Source organism: Peromyscus californicus, unplaced genomic scaffold, assembly GCF_007827085.1.
Source record: "Peromyscus californicus insignis strain IS unplaced genomic scaffold, ASM782708v3 Scaffold_8__1_contigs__length_139910024, whole genome shotgun sequence".
Classification (NCBI taxonomy): Eukaryota; Metazoa; Chordata; class Mammalia; order Rodentia; family Cricetidae; genus Peromyscus; species Peromyscus californicus.
Genome location: NW_026294606.1, coordinates 105,248,591 through 105,268,565, shown reverse-complemented (window position 1 = coordinate 105,268,565; position 19,975 = coordinate 105,248,591). Strand labels below are relative to the sequence as shown.

General features: G+C 42.7%; 1 protein-coding gene across 2 annotated transcripts in view; it reads left to right on the top strand.

The window, feature by feature from the left end:
* The first annotated feature begins 2,103 nt into the window (after nucleotides 1-2,103).
* The window catches only part of Nfatc3 (nuclear factor of activated T cells 3), a 91,551-nt gene continuing 73,679 nt past the window's right edge, over nucleotides 2,104-19,975 (top strand). For both annotated transcript variants that reach the window (XM_052728079.1, XM_052728080.1), the window contains exon 1: nucleotides 2,104-2,445. In XM_052728079.1, the coding sequence (XP_052584039.1) occupies nucleotides 2,343-2,445 (103 nt within the window). In that variant the 5' untranslated portion in view covers nucleotides 2,104-2,342. The remainder of the gene's footprint in view (nucleotides 2,446-19,975) is intronic.

Sequence of the window (19,975 nt, the reverse complement as noted above, 5' to 3'; positions counted from 1 at the left end):
CTAAATTATGAGTGTGTGTCTCCAGATGGGGCTGAAGTTGCTTTAAGTTTTATGGGAATGGGGAAGTAAGCTGACCAAATTTTGGGGACCTTATAGAATAATGGGATCATGAGAACTGGTTGGTAAACCTGTCTCAGACAAAAATTTGCAGAGCTGATGTAGCATTTGGTCTCCTAGTTTCATATTCAAGCTTTCTAGGTTGGACTCCCTGAAGCCAAGATAACTTATTGTGAAGTATTTTTCACCTACCTAATATGTTAACTCCGTCTGCATTTTTTTATTTGTTTGTTTTGAGACAGGATCTCATGTGCTCAAACTGTCCTCAAACTCACTAGGTAACACAGGATGACCTTGAGCTCCTGAGCCTTCACCTTGCAAGTGCTAGGATTACAGGCATGTGCCACTAAGCCTGACTGCTTTCTGTTCGGCTGCTTTAATGTCCTCAGTCAAGTGTTCCATATGGAATTGACTATGTTAGTTTCCTGATTTAAACCTTTGTGGTTCCCCACTGTCCTCAGGATAAAGTCCAAGCATCACAGTGATCTGTTGTACTCTGCCCACCCATCCAGAATCACCTTTGACTTCTGCCCACTGTCCCCTCTCTGGAACAAACTTTGCTCATCTTTTGTCTGGATCTCCAGTTCCTGCTAACCTGTTGAGGCCCTGTAGTTGGGTGTGTGTGGGGGTGTTGAATGTCCTCAGAGCTCCTATCATAGCTCTAATCTCTTTGCACAGTAATTATATATTTGCTATTCCTCTCTCCTAACCCTGAAGGCAGACTATCTCTCTATCTCCAGGTCCTGCATAAGTACTGGCGTAAACCCCTGAGCAGGAATGAACCAGTCTAAGATGAATGGCTCACATGCTCAGAACATTCCTTGCTCTTCTGAACCTAGGCTTAGTGGGGCCTCACTAGTAGCCTAGAAATCACTGAGATACCAAGATCTTTGCAAGGAGCTTGTCTTTGCCTTATCCTCCCAGGGGCTTTTGTGAGTAGTATGAGATGTGCTGTTGTGTGTGTGTGTGTGTGTGGGGGGGGGTCCTCTGGCTTCTCTCAACTCCCTCTCAATCATGCCTAAGTAAACAAGACCGAGTCCCCAGACTCCAAGGTTTGATGACTTGGGCTGTGCCATATCTCACTGGGAAGGCAGGCTCTTTGAGGTGGAGCCAAGATTGAAAACGGGTTCTTTTGACAGTGTCACTTCCTATATATGTGGTCATTAGCTCGGTGTCACAGTACTTCTCAGTTTCATGGTTGTGTACGGGGACGCAGAAGTCAAAAGGTGCCTGTTCCATCAGGGACCAGACCTGGCCCCTCTGATTTAGATGAAGCCTAGGAACGCACTGTATCCTCAAGAGAGCAGCTATCTGCGCCGGCTAGTGGGGACAAAGGCACAGCCACTGAGGCGGGGTGGTGGGGTGAGTGGAAGAGGGCTCCCCACAGGGGTGGATCTGAATCAACTCCAGACCTGTCTCAAGGTTTCTTTCAGCTCCGCCCTAACATACCGAGAAGCTCGAACCAATCCCCTGACCCTCTCGAGATTCCGCCATTGAAGTTGGTATGGAGGGATGCGAGAATGAGTGGTGTATAAGTAACCTTGAGGTGGTCTGATGCCTCCTCTCTAAACCCAGCCATAAGGGGGAAATACTCGGTGGGGGCAAATACCAGGATACCCATAACCCTAGCCCTCTGCTACCCCCTCCTCGACGTGAGTTCTGCCCAATGGGGAAAGGGATAGTCTCCAACTGACCTATGGGGGGTTACCAATCTAACTAGACGGCGCTATTGGCTCTGCACTCGTCTTGGCTTAGAAATCGCGGAAGGAAAAGACTTTAACTACAACTCCCGAGAGGGAGCAGGGCTCTACGCTCCTCGTTCACGTGACTTCCTCCGCGCAGAGGATTCACGCGATAGGCTGGCGAGGAGGCGGGGCCCATGACTGTCAGCGGAGCCCGAGGCCTATGGGCCGCCCCGTCGGATGGGAGCCCGGCGGGGGGCGGGGCGGGGCTGGGCGCGCTGCAGGGCGCGGGAGCGCGCCGGCGGCGGCGGCGACGGCGGCGGTGGCGGCAGTGGCGGCGACTGTGGGAGGGGGGGGCGGGGAACCTTGGTTCAGGCGACCGTGGCTGTTAGGCACCCTCGACTGGCGGCGGTGGCGGCTCCTGGTGCGGCGGGGCGCTCGGCCAGCTTTCTAGGTCGGAACGGAACGCTTTGCTTCGCGGGCCCCGCCCGGAAAGTTTGCAGTGCAGCCGCGACCTCCTGGCCGGCGCGGCCCAGCATGAAGCGGCGCTGAAGAGCCGCCGCGGCCGCCTGAGGAGGAGCCGCAGCACCCGGGGCCACGCCGATGACTACTGCAAACGGTGGCGCCCACGACGAGCTCGACTTCAAACTCGTCTTCGGCGAGGACGGGGCGCCCGCGCCGGTGTCCCAGGTCTCGCGGCCTGCAGGTGGGTGCCGGGCCAGCCCGGACTGTGGAGCGTGCCCTCCCCGCGCTCCCGCCAGCTCGCCTTTCCCCTGGTCCCCCTGGTGCGTGCGTGTGGTGAGTGAAGCCTGATTTAATTTGAGGAGGAGGAGGAGGAAGAGGCGTGTGGTTCGCGGCGACGTGGAAGTGGCTTGGCTGGAAGCGAAGTCGTAGGGAACTCGACTCCGGGAGGCCGGTGGACGCCCGGAGTTTAGAGGCAGAGGGTTGGGGCCAAAGCCCCAAGAGGTTTCTGGTTGTCGCTGCTGTGCCAGCGTGGTGCTGAGGAAACGTCCCCGTGAAGCAAGCGTAAGCGCACATAGCTGGTTTTAGGTGGTTTGTACAATTCTTTATTTGAAAGATGCGTACTCTTGGAGTGTAGGACCCTTTTAAAATTCGTGTATTTTCTTAGATCTACTTTGCTAGGAGAGTAGTAACACGTTCGAGAAATTGTTCAATTTTGCAAATTTATATTCCACACTTAATTTCAAGTATACTATAACGGACTTTTCTGAAAACTGGGTTTTACCTGAGCAGAGTGTTTCTAGACATTTTTCTTTCTTTCTTTCTTTCTTTCTTTCTTTCTTTCTTTCTTTCTTTCTTTCTTTCTTTCTTTCTTTCTTTCTTTGTTAGAGTGCTTTTTTTCATAAATCCCTTAGAATGTTCAAGAAGTCATTTTTTTTTTGTTTTAAGAAAAAGCTTTTCTCAGATTTTTTTTTTTTAAAGGCGATCTTAGGTTGGGAAAGCCGGGCACCATAATGCTTGCAGGTCAAACCAGTCAGGAAATAGAAACAGGATGATGACTGGGGACTTAACGCTCTCCTGTGACCTGGTTTGGAATAGTGTGGTTCATTAAGTTCAGTTTTCCTATTACATACGTAAGAGAACTTAGAAAAGAAGATGGATAAGGGCATCTCTATTTATTCTTTCCGGTAGTGAGTTACTTACTGTTATTCATATTATATTGAAGTTCAGTAGGTTGTTTTCCCAGAGTTGCATTGAAAGAATTTTTTTTTATAAGCCGAGTCTTTACGTGGTACAATACCAATTTTATTAGTTCCTTTTCAGCCTTTATATGTTAGATGCCTTTTTCAATGTAATAAATAATTGTAATAGTTAAGTGTTGGCCGTGTTTATTTTCAGTTCCATTAGCATTATGTGAGCCAGGCTTATTTTGAAGATACTGCTGGAGACTTAGTTGTGTAGTGTTGTGTTGATGCAAAAAGTCTCGGGTTCCTGAAGGAAGCTGGGAAGTAGGTGAAAGAGATACATAGCCCAAATAACTGTATTATTAGGCAAACTGAATTGTGATAAATTTTATATATAAAAGAAACAGAAAAAGCGGGGTTTATGGAGAATTGAATGGCATTGAATTAATTGTACTTAGATTATGAAGACTGAAAAAAATAAAAACAACTTGTTTTAGTGAATTTTTGGGAAGAAAGTTTGTAACTTGATTTGTAATTGGAATTCCTAGAGGTAAACATGAACAGTTTTATTTTTTACCAGAAGCCTACTTTAAAATGTTCTAGGAGGTTTTCTTCCTCTCTTTTCTTCCTTTCTTTCATTTTTTTCTATCATTTCTTTTTTAGATAATCTATCATTTCTTTTTTAGATAATCTCTAGTTCCAAGTGATCTCCTGCCTTATCTTCCAAGTGCTGGGATTGGAGGCATGTACCATCATATTCAGTGGTCTTTTTTTAAAAAAATACTTGTTTATGGTGAAATTTATCAGAAAAAATAATTTTGTTTGCTTTTGTATTTTATTGAGACATTATCTCATTATGTATCACAGGCTAGCCTAGAACTCACTGTGTAGCCAGTGCTGGCCTCAAAGCGGAAGTATTCTTCCTGCTTCAGCCTCTGAGAGTATTGGGATTACTGAAGTGAGACACTACCCTCAGCTATTTATTTAGCACAGTTGTTGAATTTTAATGAGGAAATACCACTTAAGTTTTGAATCAATCGTATTTTGCTTTTTTTTCTTTCATGATAATTAGTATTGTTTTGGTTCTTTGGCTGACTGGTCAGGTCCATAAGATAGCAGATCTTGGTAATTTTGGCCTACATTGGTTCTATGTTTTTCTGAAGGTTTGAGAATAGATAGAGCACATTGAAATTCCCATACAGTGAAAAGGTTTTTGAAAAATTCTTCGTGGAGGCTGAACATGGTGGCGAACACTTTGAATCCCAGTTCTTGTGAAGCAGAGGTAGCCTGATCTACATAGAGAGTTCCAGGATAGCCTGTCGTTTTGTTTTTTGTTTTTTTTTTTAAATCAGGCTATTTTGTTAAATTTTTTCCTAGTATCTAGCTTCAAACTGATCATTTATTCCAATAAATATAGATTTTAGAAGCATTAATGCAGTGCCAGGCAAAGTATTTAATGTAGCTCATTGTTGTTCCGTGTTTGTAACCCAGTACTTCAGAGGAGGTAGAGACAGGCAGACCACAACAAGTTTGAGGCCAATATGGTTTATGTAGAGAATTCGAGGCTATCCAGAACTATATGGTAAGACCTTGCTCAAAAAAAACCAAAAACAACAACAAAACTTACCTATGTTTAATGCATTCCATTATTATAAAGAACAGCTTCTAGTACTCCAGTGTACTGTTTGCAGTGCTCTAGTTTGCTGTTATAATAATTATCTGAAAATTCAGTTTCTTTGTGTGTGTGTGCATGCGAGTGTGCAAGTTACAGGACATCCTCTGATGTCATCCTCAGTAAAGCTGCCCACCTGTTTTGAGATAGGATCTCTTCATTGTTCTGGAGCTTGCCAATTAGGCTAGACACTAATTTATCTATCTAGTGAACCCCAGGGGTCCTCATGTCTCTGCCTCCCCAGTGCTGAGATTACAAACCTGTATCACCACACCCAGCATTTTTACATAGCTTCTGGGAACCAAACTCAGGTCCTAAAAACTTGTAATGCAAGTACTTTACCTACTGCATTCTCTCCCCATCCTAATTATTTATTTAGACAAGGTCTTCCTATACTGTAGTCCTAGGTGTCCTCTCACTATGTACTAGAGGATGACCTTGGACTCTTACTTGGAACTATCTCATGTGATCCTCCTATTTCTACTTCCCAAATGCATGTCTTAACCACATGTGCCTGCCTAGCTTTTAATTTCAGTTTGTGTATTTATTTGAGACAGGGTCCCACAAAACATAGGCTTGAACTTACTCAAAGTTTTTGTGTGTGTATCCATGTGCACACACGGAGGCCAGAGGAGGAAGTGCAATGTTCCACTTTACCACTCTGCTTTGTTCCCTTGAAGATAGGATCTTTGACTGAATCTGAAGCTATGCTGGTGGCCACAAGCCTGAAACAAACCTCCTGTCTCTACCTCCACCTTGCTGCTGTTATAGACAGTTGTAAGCCACCCATTGTGGGTCCTCATAATTGTTGGACTATCTTTCTAGCCCCAAAATTTATTAAATATTTTCTAGTCCAAAATGAGAATCACCAGAAGTGCATGCTACATTATGTGTATCTTATCTACAGCTGTTTTTGAGTTTTTGGAGAAGTATCTTTGCTTTATAATGTATTTCTGCAAGAAATTTACTTTACATAATCTCATCAAATATTAATATACTTTTTTTTTTCTTTAAAGATAAGGTTTCCTCTGTATCCCAGGCTATTCTCAAATTCATGGTAATTTCCTGTCTCAGCTACACCTGCTACACAGGTTTTTCCTGTGTAAACTAGAGGGCTTTTTCCTAGATAGAACCTTTGGCTGTAATTTGCTTTTACTTTGTCTAGTGCTCAGTGCTGTCAATATAATTTACTATCTCTTTGATAAATTACCCATCTAATGTCCCAGTTTTTATTATTTATTTTTGAGGTACAGTAGTCCAGGCTGCTCTTGATCCTCTGTCCATCTCCCCTATGCCAGGATTGCAGACCTGTGCCACCATGCCCAGCTCAGTTTTCATTTTTACTCAGTGCATTTGTTCAGTCTTTTGTAAATGGGGTAATACACATGTCATGAAGCTCACAACTGCTTGTAATTCCAGCTCCAGGGAGGCCTCAGATCTTTGGTCTCTGAGGGCATTTGCACTCACATGCATGATTTAAAATAATAAAATTAAAAAAAAAAAACTGACATGAGTTGGAGTATTTGGTCTTAGATATTTTTATTTTATTCTTTTGAAAGTTTTTTTTTTTTTAACATTTATATATATGGGTGTTTGTGTGTGTATGCAGTGCCCTCAGAAGCCAGGAGTGGGTGTGGGATTTCCCCTGGGACTGGAGTTACAACTGTGTAGGTCATGGGAATCTAATCCAGGTCCTCTGGAAGAGCAGTCAGTGCTCTTAACTGCTGAGCCATCTCTCTAGCCCTAGTTTCATTACTTTTTTTTTTTTTTAAATGCTGAGCATGGTGATATACATCTTTAATCCCAGCATTCTGAAGGCAGAGGCAGGAGGATCTTTGTGAGTTCAAGGCCACCCTGGTCTCCATAGTGGAGTTCCAGGACAACCAGGGCTATACAGACTTTATCTTAAAAAAAAAAAAAAAAAAAAAATCTTGCTACATTTACTTCCTTTGTGTGTGTGTGTGTGTGTGTGTGTGTGTGTGTGTGTGTGTGTGTGTGTGTGTGTGTGACATGCGTGTTAGGGGTCAAAGGACAACTTGGGGGAATCTCTCTTCCTACTGTTTGGATTTCAGGGTTAGAAATCAGGTTTTCAGGCTTGATAGCAGTGTCTTAACCCACAATTTTAGTCTTTACTCTTTTCAGTGGATTTACCTCTTTTCTTAGTATAAATACTGATGTTCTTTTGCTTTAAATTATATTGTTCTGCTTTTTTTTTTTTTTTGGTTTTTCGAGACAGGGTTTCCCTGTGTAGCTTTGCGCCTTTCCTGGAACTCACTTGGTAGCCCAGGCTGGCCTCGAACTCACAGAGATCCGCCTGGCTCTGCCTCCCGAGTGCTGGGATTAAAGGCGTGCGCCACCACCGCCCGGCTTGTTCTGCTTTTTTGATTTACTAACTCAGTAAGGTTTGAAAGGAGATTGATTCAGTGATCATATAAGTATTATTGGATATTTAAATCAGGATGAAAAAAAGTGCTTATTAGGATTTTCTGTAATATTTGTACAGCTCATTTATTAGGTATTATAGAAGAGAATTTGGTGTCTGCCAGTCCATATTTTCATACCATAGACTAGATTTTTCTGTAGACTTGGATGCAGTGAGAGTGTATTGAGTAATTGAATCAGTGGTTAACATTTCACTGTTTACCTGGAATAATAGCTTAATATTCTGCTTTTGTGAGCTTGTTTTTTTTTTTTTTCTTGAGCTGAGGACCGAACCCAGGGCCTTGCACTTGCTAGGCAAGCACTCTACCACTGAGCTAACTCCCCAACCCCATGCTTGTTTTGTTTTGAAGTAGGGTCTTATGTATGTCAACCCGGGCTATGTAACCAAGACTGATCTTGAACTCCTGATCGTGCTGCCTTCCACCTCCCAAGCACAGGGATTACAAGCATGCACCATTATGCTTAGCTTTATTTAGTTCCTTTATGATGGGGTCTCGCTAAGTAGTCCTAGCTGGCCTGGAACTCGTTATGTAGATCAGGCTTTTTAAGAAAAAAAAAGGGGAAGTGCTGTGGGATGGTCTGTATGTCAGATGTGTTGCTGATTGGTCAATAAATAAATCACTGATTGGCCAGTGGCTAGGCAGGAAGTATAGGCGGGACTAACAGAGAGGAGAATTGAGAGAACAGGAAGGCGGAAGGGAGACACTGCCAGCCGCCATGATGACAAACAGCATGTGAAGACGCCGGTAAGCCACGAGCCATGTGGGCATGGTATAGATTTATGGAAATGGATTAATTTAAGCTATAAGAACAGTTAGCAAGAAGCCTGCCACGGCCATACAGTTTGTAAGCAATATAGGTCTCTGTGTTTACTTGGTTGGGTCTGAGCAGCTGTGGGACTGGCGGGTGAGAGAGATTTGTCCTGACTGTGGGCCAGGCAGGAAAACTCTAGCTACACCTCAGACTGAAAGAGAGTGAGCTCCTGTTTCCTCCCCCATTATATTCTCCTCGCCCAGCCATGTCATTTCCTGTCTCCACCTCCCTAGTGCTGGGATTAAAGTTGTGAGATCCCAAAGGTGTGTGCCACCACTGCCTGGCCTCTGTTGTTAACTAGTGGCTTAGCTCCTCACTCTGATCATCAGGAAAGCTTTATTTGTTAGATCACAAACAAAATATCACCACAGATACTAGCAGAGTTGTGTGATAGAGGTAAGTAAGTGTATATTAGTGAGTATTAGAAAAAAAAACCCACCAGGGGTGGGGTGGGAATGGGGATGGGACAAAGTAAGAGTGATAATTGCTTTGTTAAAAACATTGATCTAGCTGGGCAGTGGTGGCACTCACCTTTAATCCCAGTACTCAGATGGCAGAGGCAGGTGGATTTCTGAGTTTGAAGCCAGCCTAGTCTACAGAGCAAGTTCCAGGACAGCTGGGGCTACACAGAGAAACCTTGCCTCAAGCTAACTAACCAACCAACCAACCAACCAAATAAATAAACTAATTAATTAATTAATTAATTAATTAATTAATTAATTAATCTAATGTCGGGCATGATGATGTATACCTGTAATCCTAGCACTTGGATAGTGGAGGCAGGGGGATCAGGAGTTCAGGATTAGCTTGTAAATATTAGATAAAAAGTTTGAGGCCATCCTGGGCTACCTGAAATTCTGTTTCCAGAAACCAGTATAATAAGGACTGGCAAGATGTAGATGGCAGTCAAAAGACTTGGTATGCAATTCTGATGACCTGAATTTAATCTCTGAACTCCCTGTAAAGATGTAGGGAAAGAACTGATTCCAAAGTTCTGACCTCCATATGCACACTGTGACATGCACATGCCTGCACTGATGCATCATACATACTTTATATAAATACATACGTACGTACGTACAGTAATTTAAAAAAGAATTTAAGAAACAAATAAAACAAAAACCTATGTTCATCTTTTTTTATAATTTATTTTTATTTTATGTGCATTTATGTTTTGCCTGTGTGTGTGTATGTGTCAGGGTTTCGGGTTCCCTGGAACTGGAGTTACAGACAGTTGTGAGCTGCCATGTGGGTGCTGGGAATTGAACCTGAGTCCTCTGGAAGAGTAGTCAGTGCTCTTAAACGCTGAGCCATCTCTCCAGCCCCCCCATGTTCGTCTTTAAAAAAAAAATAATATTTTTTTGGGGTGTGTGTGTCTGCATGCCCTGCCACAGCTTGTGTGTAGAGGTCCAACGACAACTCGAGGGAGTCAGTGCTGTCCTCCCACTCTGTAGGCTCCAGGGATTGAACTCAGGTTGTAGGCTGGAGGCAAGCACTTTTACCTGCAGAGACGTCTGGCTGGCCCTCATTCTTTCGTTTTCATCACGTTGTGTTTTGGGACTGGGCCTTGGGTTTGTGTGTGTGATTTTTGTTAGTTTGTTTTGCTTGCCAATATTGTATGTAGTCTTTTTATTTCTAAAGACATATCTGTAATGGTACTGCTACTGATTTTACTTCAGTCTGCTTACAAATTAAAATTGTCCCAGTCTTTGGAGAGCTTTTTTCTTTCAGCTCCAACCCTCCAGAGATAGGTGAAAATTGTTCTGTAAAATCCTCCGGGTTCCTGGAGATAGTGACTTTCTCAGTAGTTACAAGGATAGAAAGGCCCCACTTTGTGTTAATTTTAGAGCAATCTACATTACCTGCTGCTTCTCTGTGGGAGTGAGAGCATGCCCTATCCTTGATTGTCTTGAGGCTTCTGGTTAAGTTCCTCCAGTTCAGGTGGTTTTGCCAAGAGTCTTCAACCTTTTCTCAAGCATCCACAAGCAGTATCTCAATACTCTAAAAGAATCTTAACTCGAGGAGGATTTCTTTTTTCTTTTTTTTTCCCCGTTTTTTTTTTTTTTTTTTTTTTGGTTTTTCGAGACAGGGTTTCTCTGTGTAGCTTTGCGCCTTTCCTGGGACTCACTTGGTAGCCCGGGCTGGCCTTGAACTCACAGAGATCCGCCTGGCTCTGCCTCCCGAGTGCTGGGATTAAAGGTGTGCGCCACCACCGCCCGGCTTTTTCCCCGTTTTTTAAGATAGGGTTTCTCCGTGTAATTTTTGGTGTCTGTCCTGGATCTTGCTCTGTAGACCAGGCTGGCCTCGAACTCACAGGAATCCACCTGGCTCTGCCTCCCAAGTGCTGGGGTTAAAGGCGTGTGCCACCACCTCCCGGCCCGAGGGAATATTGTTCATTATGGCAGGGAAGGTTAGTTGTGGTAGCTGAGGTGTGGTTGCTGGTTACATTGTTTAATAATCAGAACACCAAGATATTGTGTTCTGATTATTGTGTTCTGGTATTCTATTATTTTTCTTTACCTTTTGAGACAAATTTGTAGCCCAGACTGGGCTTCAATTCTCTCCCCGCCCCCTCTTCTTTTTTGAGACAGGGGACAGGGATTCTCTGTGTGGCTTTTTGGAGCCTGTCCTGGAATTGTCTCTGCAGACCAGGCTAGCCTAGAACCATTCACTGAGATTGAAGGTGTGCGCCACCACTACCGGCTTTTTTTTTTTTTTTTTTTTTTTTTTTTGGTTTTTCGAGACAGGGTTTCTCTGTGTAGCTTTGCGCCTTTCCTGGAACTCGATTTGGAGACCAGGCTGGCCTCGAACTCACAGAGATCCGCCTGGCTCTGCCTCCCGAGTGCTGGGATTAAAGGCGTGCGCCACCACCGCCTGGCTTGTTGCTTTTTTTGAAGTAGGGTTTCTCTGTGTAACTATCCTGGAACTTGCTCTGTAGACCAGGCTAGCTTGGAACTCAGAGATCCACTTGTCTCTTCTTCCCCAGTGCTGGGATTAAAGGTGAGGGCCGGCTGGAGAGATGGCTCAGATGGTTAAGAGCCCTGGCTGCTCTTCCAGAGGTCCTGAGTTCAATTCCCCGCAACCACATATCACAACCATCTATAATGAGGTCTGGTGTCCTCTTCTGGCATACATGCAGGCCTAACACTGTATACATAATAAATAAATAAACAAATAAATTAATTTAAAAAAAAAAAAAAAAAAAAAAAAAGGTGAGGGCCATCACGGCCGGTTTTGCCCTTCAGTTCTTTTTTGTTGATGGTTTTTGGTTTTTCGAGACAGGGTTTCTCTGTGTAGCCCTGGCTGTCCTGAAACTCACTCTGTAGACTGGGCTGGCCTCAAACTCACAGAGATCCTCCTACCTCTACTTCCTGAGTGCTGACTGGAATTGAAGGCATGCACTATCACTGACCAGCACCATCCTGTTCTTAATCCTGCCTCAGCTTCTCAAATGTTGGGATTATAGGCATGCATACCATGCCAAACCTAGAAATACAATTTTAAGAGCTTTGTTATTCCTGTACTTTCTAAGGTCTTCACATTTGCTAATACAGAAAAGATATTTTGGCATGTATTCTGAAATATTCGTAGAGGTTTTACTGTAGTGTTTTTATTTGTAGAGGTTTTACTGTAGTGTTTCATAGAGTAATAATTTAAATTTGGGAGGAGAAAGCAAGAGGATCAAGAGTTCAAGGCTAGTCTTAGCTACATATCAAGTTCAAGGCTAGCCTGGGGTACATCAGAATCAATTTAATGGCTTTTTGTTTTGTTTTTCTTGAGACAGGATTTCATGTATTCTTGGATGGTATTGAATTTGTATACTGAAGATGACCTTGAATTTCTCATCCTCCTGCTTTAGAGTGGTGAGGTTGCAGATGTGTGCTGCCACACTCAATGAATGTGGTACTAGAGATCGAACCCAGAGCCTCCTGCATTCTAGACAAGCACTCTCTACCAGCTAAACTGTATCACTAGTCCAGAATCTACTTACTATTAATGACTTACCTTTCGACTGCATCCATAAAATATCCCTAAAATCATGGTTATTTTTATGGCAGGCATAGTCCAAACTCTGCTTTTGAGGTTTGCTTTCTTTTTTCCAGTTAAGTCTAATCATAAGGACCTTTTTGAAGACAAATTATACTGTTTGCTTTTCTTTGGTCATAAAAACTGATAGTAGGGACTGGAAGAGATCTCAGTGATTAAGAGTGTTTGCCTCTTTTGCAGAGGACTGGAGTTTGGTCCCACAATGAAGTTTGCAGCCACCTGTAACTTCAGTTCTGATGGGATTCAATATTCTTTCTAGCCTTCAAAGGTACCTTCACACATGTGTTTGTGCACACACACAAATGTACACACACATAATAAAAATCTTCTTTTAAAAAACTGTTATTAATTGCACTGTGTGTGTGTGTGTGTGCGCGTTCGCATTTATGCACATGCCAGGGAATGATATACCACTGATTATAGTTCCATTTATGAAATAGAAACTTTAAAAAAAGGTGATGAATTGTATTATCAGTTCTTTCTCATCATTTGGTAGTTGAAAATATTTTAAAATAGGGGTGGAGCTGAGGAGGCTATAATGCAGTGAAGGCAACCACATTACTCCTCAGAGGTTGGAAACCTGAGTAGGTTGAGCCCTGTTTGATAGCATGCTGTATTTTGGTCATAGCAGTAACATGAATAAGGAAGGTGTTGTTTAAAGCTATCCTAGTGGGTAAAGAGAATAGACACAGCAAACTTGGCAGGAAGCCTGGCTTCTAAATCATCAAATCCAAGTCATCAAATTTGCCTCAACATGCCATATGAGGTTCAGGTAACAGAGGAGTGAATTTTATTCAGGGAGACTTGAAAGAGACACAAATAAGAGCAAGCTTCTTGTGTGTATATATTATATAACTTTCCTGTTTGCTTGTAGTTGGCAAGCTTTTGGCAAGAGAAACAATTGGAGCTGTAAGATTTAAGTAAGATAGCCTGTGAATTGATAGCTTACAATAAGCTGAAATTTGTTTGGAAAATTCTAGCTAACACATTGGTATTTGTGTGTGAAAAGGAACTGTAATTCAGTGAGAGCTTGAAAATCCCAGACACACTTAAGAAGTAACTTAATGCCGGGCAGTGGTGGCGTACGCCTTTGATCCTAGCACTCAGGAGGCAGAGCCAGGCGGAGCTCTGTGAGTTCGAGGCCAGCCTAGTCTACAGAGCGAGATCCAGGACAGGTGCCAAAACAACACAGAGAAACCTTGTCTCGAAAACACCAAAAAAAAAAAAAAAAAAAAAGTAGTAACTTTAAATTTCATTTCCTATAAAATGTATAGTTTCAGTATGTCTTGCTGCTAGCAGAAAGACCTCTTGCATCTAAGCTAAGCATTTCAGCCAAGCCTAATGGCTTCATCCTGCAACTCTAGTATTTGAGAAGCTGAGGCAAGAGGACTGCTGTGAGTTTGAGTCTGACCTTGGCTTCATGGTAAGTGCTAGGTCAGCCTGGATTTTAGTGTGAGATCCTTAGTCAAACCTTTATGTCCCCTGATTTTATTTTATTTATTGTCAGTGGTTTAGAATTTTGTATTTCTTTTGTTGTTGTTTGAGATAGGGTTTCTCTGTGTAGCTTTTGGCTCCTGTCCTGGATCTCGCTGTGTAGACCATGCTGGCCTCGAACTCACAGAGATCTGCCTGGCTCTGCCTCCTGAGTGCTGGGATTAAAGGTGGGAGTCACCACCGCCTGGCTGTATTTCTTTTGTATTTTATAATTTGAGGTAAAATTGTTATCAGCTTTACTTTTTTTTTCCTTTTAATTTTTATTTATTCTTCTCTCATATAGTACATCCTTACCACAGCTTCCCCCCCTCCACTCTTCCCGGTTCCCTATCACTCCCCCCCTACCCCCAAGTCCACCCCCTACTCCAGAAAAGAGCAGGCTTCCCAGAGACATCAACCAAATATGGCACAACAAAATACAGTAAGACCAGGCACAAACCCTCACATCAGGGCTGGGTGAGGCAATCCAGTAGGAGGAAAAGGGTCCCAAAAGCAAGCAAAAGAGTCAGAGATACCCCCACACCCACTCTCCGTTGTCCTCCCAAAATACCAAACCAACAACCATAACATATATGCAGAGGACCTAGCACAGACCTATGTAGGCTCCTCGATTGCTACTTTGGTCTCTGTGAGCCCCCATGAGCCCTGCTTATTTGAGTCTGTGGACCGTGCTCTCCTGATGTCCTTGACCCCTCTGACTCCCACAATTCTTATCCCCTCTTCTGTAGTCTTCCTTGAGCTCCAAGGGGAGAGAACCAGTGGAGACCTCCAACCTTGCTCCCCACCTAATGTTTGCCTGTGAGTCTCTGCATCTACTCCCATCAGCTGCAGGAGGCAGCCTCTCTGATGATGACTGGACTAGGCACTGATCTATGAGTATAGCAGAACATCATTAGGAATCATTTTATTGATTGGGGGCAGGGAGAATGGCCATATTTGGTTTTATCCTAGGTCTCTGGGCTATCCTCCAGTTCCTGGTCATCCAGGCAGTGTCAGCATGGATTTAATTGTGATACTCTTTATCATAATCAAAAATGGATGAAATTATATGAGCTCTAAAGCTGGATTAATTTTAGATAGATTTATTTATTTATTTATTGAGGCAGGGTCTCTCTACATAGCCCTGGCTGTCCTGAAACTTGGTGTAGACTAGACTGACCTCAACCTCATAGAGATTAGCCTGCCTCTGCCTCCTGAGTGCTGCCATTAAAGGTATGTGTCACTATGTCTGGCTCAGATTCTTCTTACATTTTTCAATAATGTTCCCAGGCAGGATCTGACCGTGGCAGTCTTCATGCCTCAAGCTCCCAAATGGTGGGATTACAGGCATGTGTTCCTATGCCTAGGTGTCATTCGGAAATTGTTAAAGCTAGAAGGTGGTTATATTGGGCTAAGTGTAATATTGTCAGCCTTTATGTATGTTTTTAAATTTCCACAATAAAATCTTTAAAAATCCACACTCAGTCTGAGTGTGGTGGTTCTTGTCTTTAATCTTAGCACTCAGGATACAGAGGCAGGTGGATCTCTGTGTGTTCAAGTCCAGCCCAACCTACATAGTAAGACCCTGTCTCGATGATTATGATAATAATCAAGCCCTTCAAGCTCTTTAAAATGACAGAATAAGAAAAATGCTCACTTTAGAAAATAATATTGTAAGGGAAAGACTCATGAGACCTTACCTCTCCTTAAGTAGTGTCACTTCAGTTGCCCATGCTCCTTTAAATGATATCTCTCTCCTTCCTCTAGTAACCCTAATTAAAGTCTATTTACTTACCATAAAAAAGAAAAGGAAAATTAAGGGGGGAAAAAGAGGGATTGGAGAGATGGCTCAGCAGTTAAGAGTACTTGTTGCTGTTGAAGAGGACCCAGGTTCAGTTCCCAGCACCCACATGATGGCTTACAACCATCTGTAACTCCAGTTCCAGGGGTTCCACTTCCCTCTTCTGACCTCTACAGACATCACTTAGTTAACTCCCTAACCCTGCTTGTTTTTAAAGACAGTGTCTTTTTATGTGACCCAGTCTCAGTGAGCTCCTGGACTCAAGCAGTCTGACCTTTGCCTGAGTAGCTGGAACTACAGACATATATCACTATTGGTGTATGTGCATGCATGCTGTATATATGCTGGTACACATGCACTTGTGTGTGTGTGTGTGTGTGTGTGTAGAGGCCAGAGGTTTGTGTCTTCTTCAGGAGCTGTTCACTTTGTTTTGGGGTTCTTTTTATTTTTTTGAGACAGGTCTCACTGTTTCCTGGCTGGCCTATGTTTACGAGGCTGGCCAGGGGAACCTATACCCTCATCAGGCCTCTGTGAGCACCAGGCATGTGTGGGGTGCACAGGCATACATTCAGTCAAAACACTCATACACATAAATAAGTAAATAAATACTTTAAAAGAATATTTTTGTTCTGCATTGGTGGGATATATTAATAATAGAAATTGGTATGTGTCAAATTATGTGTTCATTATAGCACAACGCTTCTCAGCATATTGTTTTTTTTTTGTCCCAGTCCCCCCACCCTCACCCCTGCCCCCAACAGCGTTTTTCTTTGTAGCCCTAGCTATCCTGGACCTCACTCAGTAGACCAGGCGGCCCCGAACTCACTGAGAACCTCCTTCTGACTCCTGAGTGCTGGGATTAAAGGCAGGTGCACCACCACCGCCAGGTTTACCATTGCTTGTTAATGAAACTACAAGAATATATTACTTTACTTTTTGTTATTTTTCTTTTCAATGTAACATCAATTTTATTTTAAAAAAGCCCAATCCATCTGCCCTATTCCCCCCCCTCAAGGGATCTAACAAAGACCTCAGGAAGGGCCAGCTCCAGCCAAGCAGGGGTTACTTTTTGTTATTTTCTGTTGCAATATTTTTTTTTCAGATTCAAGCTATAATGTAATTTTCAACAATTTTTCTTATTTGTTTATTTGTTTGTGTTTGCACGTACACATGCCCAGAAGCTAGAGGAGGATGTTGGGCAGTCTATTTTACCATGCTCTACCTTATTCCTTTGAGATAGGCTCTCTCATTGAATTTTACATCTTTTGCCTCAGTTTCCTTAGTACTATAGTATTACAGACTTGTGTTGCCACACCTGGCTCTTGTTAAATCTTAAATGGGCATCTGTTTGTTTTTCCTTTTTTTGTTTTTTGAGTCATGGTTTTGCTCTGCTGCTTAGGCTGGCTTGAAGCTCACTATACCTCAAATTTGATATTTCTGCCTCAACCTCCAGATAGCTGAGATTAGAGCCATGTGCCACTATGGCTTTCGACGGTTTCAAATTTTGAAGCTTTTCTCAGCTATGTGGTGATTGTTGTTACCTGCTTATCACTTAAAATGGGGCACCAGAATTATATATTGTGTGATCACAAGTGGTGTTTGCTAACTGCAGGGGTTTTTACTAGGTTACTTTTGAAGTCATTATCTGTAGTTCTTTTTTCTTAGGTTAATTAGATTCCCAAGTGAGAAGTCTGCCAGTCTATTGCCTAGAGAGTGTGAGTGTGTTATGCTGTGAGCCAAGGGAGTAGAAGAGCACCTAGGGTTTCAGTGTGCACGTTTTAGAGTTACTTTATTTCATCATCCTGTTTTTAGTATGGTTGCCCAGTCATCCTTCTACTTGTCAGAAAATTTTCGCTTACTGCCTAAAGAAAAAGTAGAGTGGGGAGGTGTGGAAATTTGGGAGCAGGGTTAATTGCTCATTAAAAAAAAAAAACAAAAAACTTTGTACCCCGCTAGTTTTTTCGTTTTATCTTCACTTCTTCCTAAATCAGGATTTGTTTATTATGAGTATATAATACAAAGGCCACAGTATAATTATTGTGTGACTGTGTGTCTGTGCCTTTCATTTAGAATGTTTCAAGGCTCATTCAAGATGTAGCAGCATTTCTTTAGATGTAGCAGCATTTTTAAAATTTATTTTATATTTTATTTTTTATTCTTGTTTTTGTTTTTGTTTTGTTTTTTATTTGTTTTTTGAGATAGGGTTTCTCTGTGTAGCCCTGGCTGTCCTGGAACTCATTCTGTAGCCCAGACTGGCCTTGAACTCACAGAAATTAGCCTGTCTCTGCCTCCTGAGTGCTGGGATTAGGATTAAAGGCTTCCCTCCCTCCTTCCTTACTCCCTTCCTTTCTTTTTTCCTTCCTTCCTAACTTCCTCCCTCTCTCTTTCTCTCCCTTTCTTTTTTTTAAGATTTATTTATTCATGTATTTTATGTATATGAGTGCTTTATTTGCATGTATGCCTACATAACAGAAGAGGGCATCAGATCTCATTACAGATGGTTGTGAGCCCTTTGGCCATTTCAAATAACACTGTTACAAACATATGTGTACAAATTCATATATAGACCTATTTTCATTCTCATGAATATATAACTGGGAAGAATTGTTTAATCCATAGTCATTCTTTTTGTTGTTTTTGCTTTTTGAGATATAGCCCAGACTGTTCTGGAACTCACTATGTAGCTCAGGCTGGCCTTGAACTTGTGCCAATCCTCCTGCCTTAGCCTCCTGAGTACTGGAATTTCAGATATGAGCCACTGTGCCTTGCTAAAAATTTGAAAGCAGAGCTGGACTGAGGAGCCAGGTGTATATAGCCAAGGGTGATCTCAGATTCCTAATCTTCCTAACTCTGCCTCTCAGTGCTGGGATTATGAGCCTGTACTGCCATGTAGATCTTGCTTACTTACTGATTGACTGTTGTTGTTGCTATTAATTTTTGTTTTGAGACAGTCTTGCTATGTATGCCTCAGCCATCCATCTGTTGGAATTACTGGTGTTTGCCATGAGGCAGAGGCAGAGGCAGCAGGATCACTGCAAGTCAACACAAGACTGGTATCATAGAGAGTTGTAGGTCAGTTTTGTGTACATGGCAGTTTGCAGACCAGTCAGGGATTCATGGTGAGATACTCCCTCACCGACACTTCTCTATCTCAAAAACAAAGCAAAAAATGCTAGGTATATAGCTTGATGGAGAATGTTTGCCAAGTATTTGTAAAGCACTGGGTTCAGTTCTGAGCACTGCAAAACTATATCACTGTGTCCCAAGCAGCAGTGTGGCATCCACTTAGGTGTTTTTTTGAAGTTACTCTTCTCTATCATTGTGGGAAAGTAACCCACATAATTGAATGTGGCCAAGTTCCAATAAAATTTTATTTATAGACACCTGAATTTGAATCACATTATTATATCTCATAAAACAGTTTCTTTTAAAAACCATTCTTAGCTTGTAGGTTGTCATAAACAAAATAGCAGGTGGTAGGGACAGATTTGGCTCACAGGCTGTATTTTGCCAACTCCTGGTTTACTGTTAGTAAAGACATGAACAGGCTATCACTGTTTTCCAGATTATTGTCTGCTTTCCTAGGGCCCTCTGGTGGCTGATAGAACATTTAAAATAAATTAAGTCTTGAGGTGGTTCTGGAGCATCATGACATCTAGTGTGGTTGGAGTGACTGCTGTTATTTTCAGAATTGGGACTTTTAAACACATAGGAAAAAGATGAAGCAGTACATTACTTTTTGTGTTCATGTCTTTGTACTACTTTAAGACATTCTGCATGTGTTTATATGTGTGTGTGTCCATGCTCCCGTGCACAAGGAGGCTAGTGGAGGATGTTATGTGTTGTCCTCTATTGCTGTTCACCTTGTAGCCTTGAGACAGGCAGGGTCTCTCACTGAATCAGAAGCTCACCATTTCAGCTAAGCTAGCTCGCCTGCTAGGAATTCCTGAGACCTGTCTGCCTCTCAGCCCTCAGTGCTGAGGTCACAGACACAGGCAGCCATACCCACCTCTTTTCGTGGTTTGATAGCGATTTGGGTTCAAGTTTTCATGTCAGCACAGAAAGCACTATTACCCAATGAGCCATTTCTATAGCCTCAAGACATCATTTATGTATATGCTTTTTTTTTTTTTTTGGTTTTTCGAGACAGGGTTTCTCTGTGTATCTTTGCGCCTTTCCTGGATCTCACTCTGTAGACCAGGCTGGCCTCGAACTCACAGAGATCCGCCTGGCTCTGCCTCCCGAGTGCTGGGATTAAAGGCATGTGCCACCACCGCCCGGCTGCTTTTTTATCTAGTTTACTTGGAAGGAGGTATGAATTTCAGCATTAATCAACCACTGA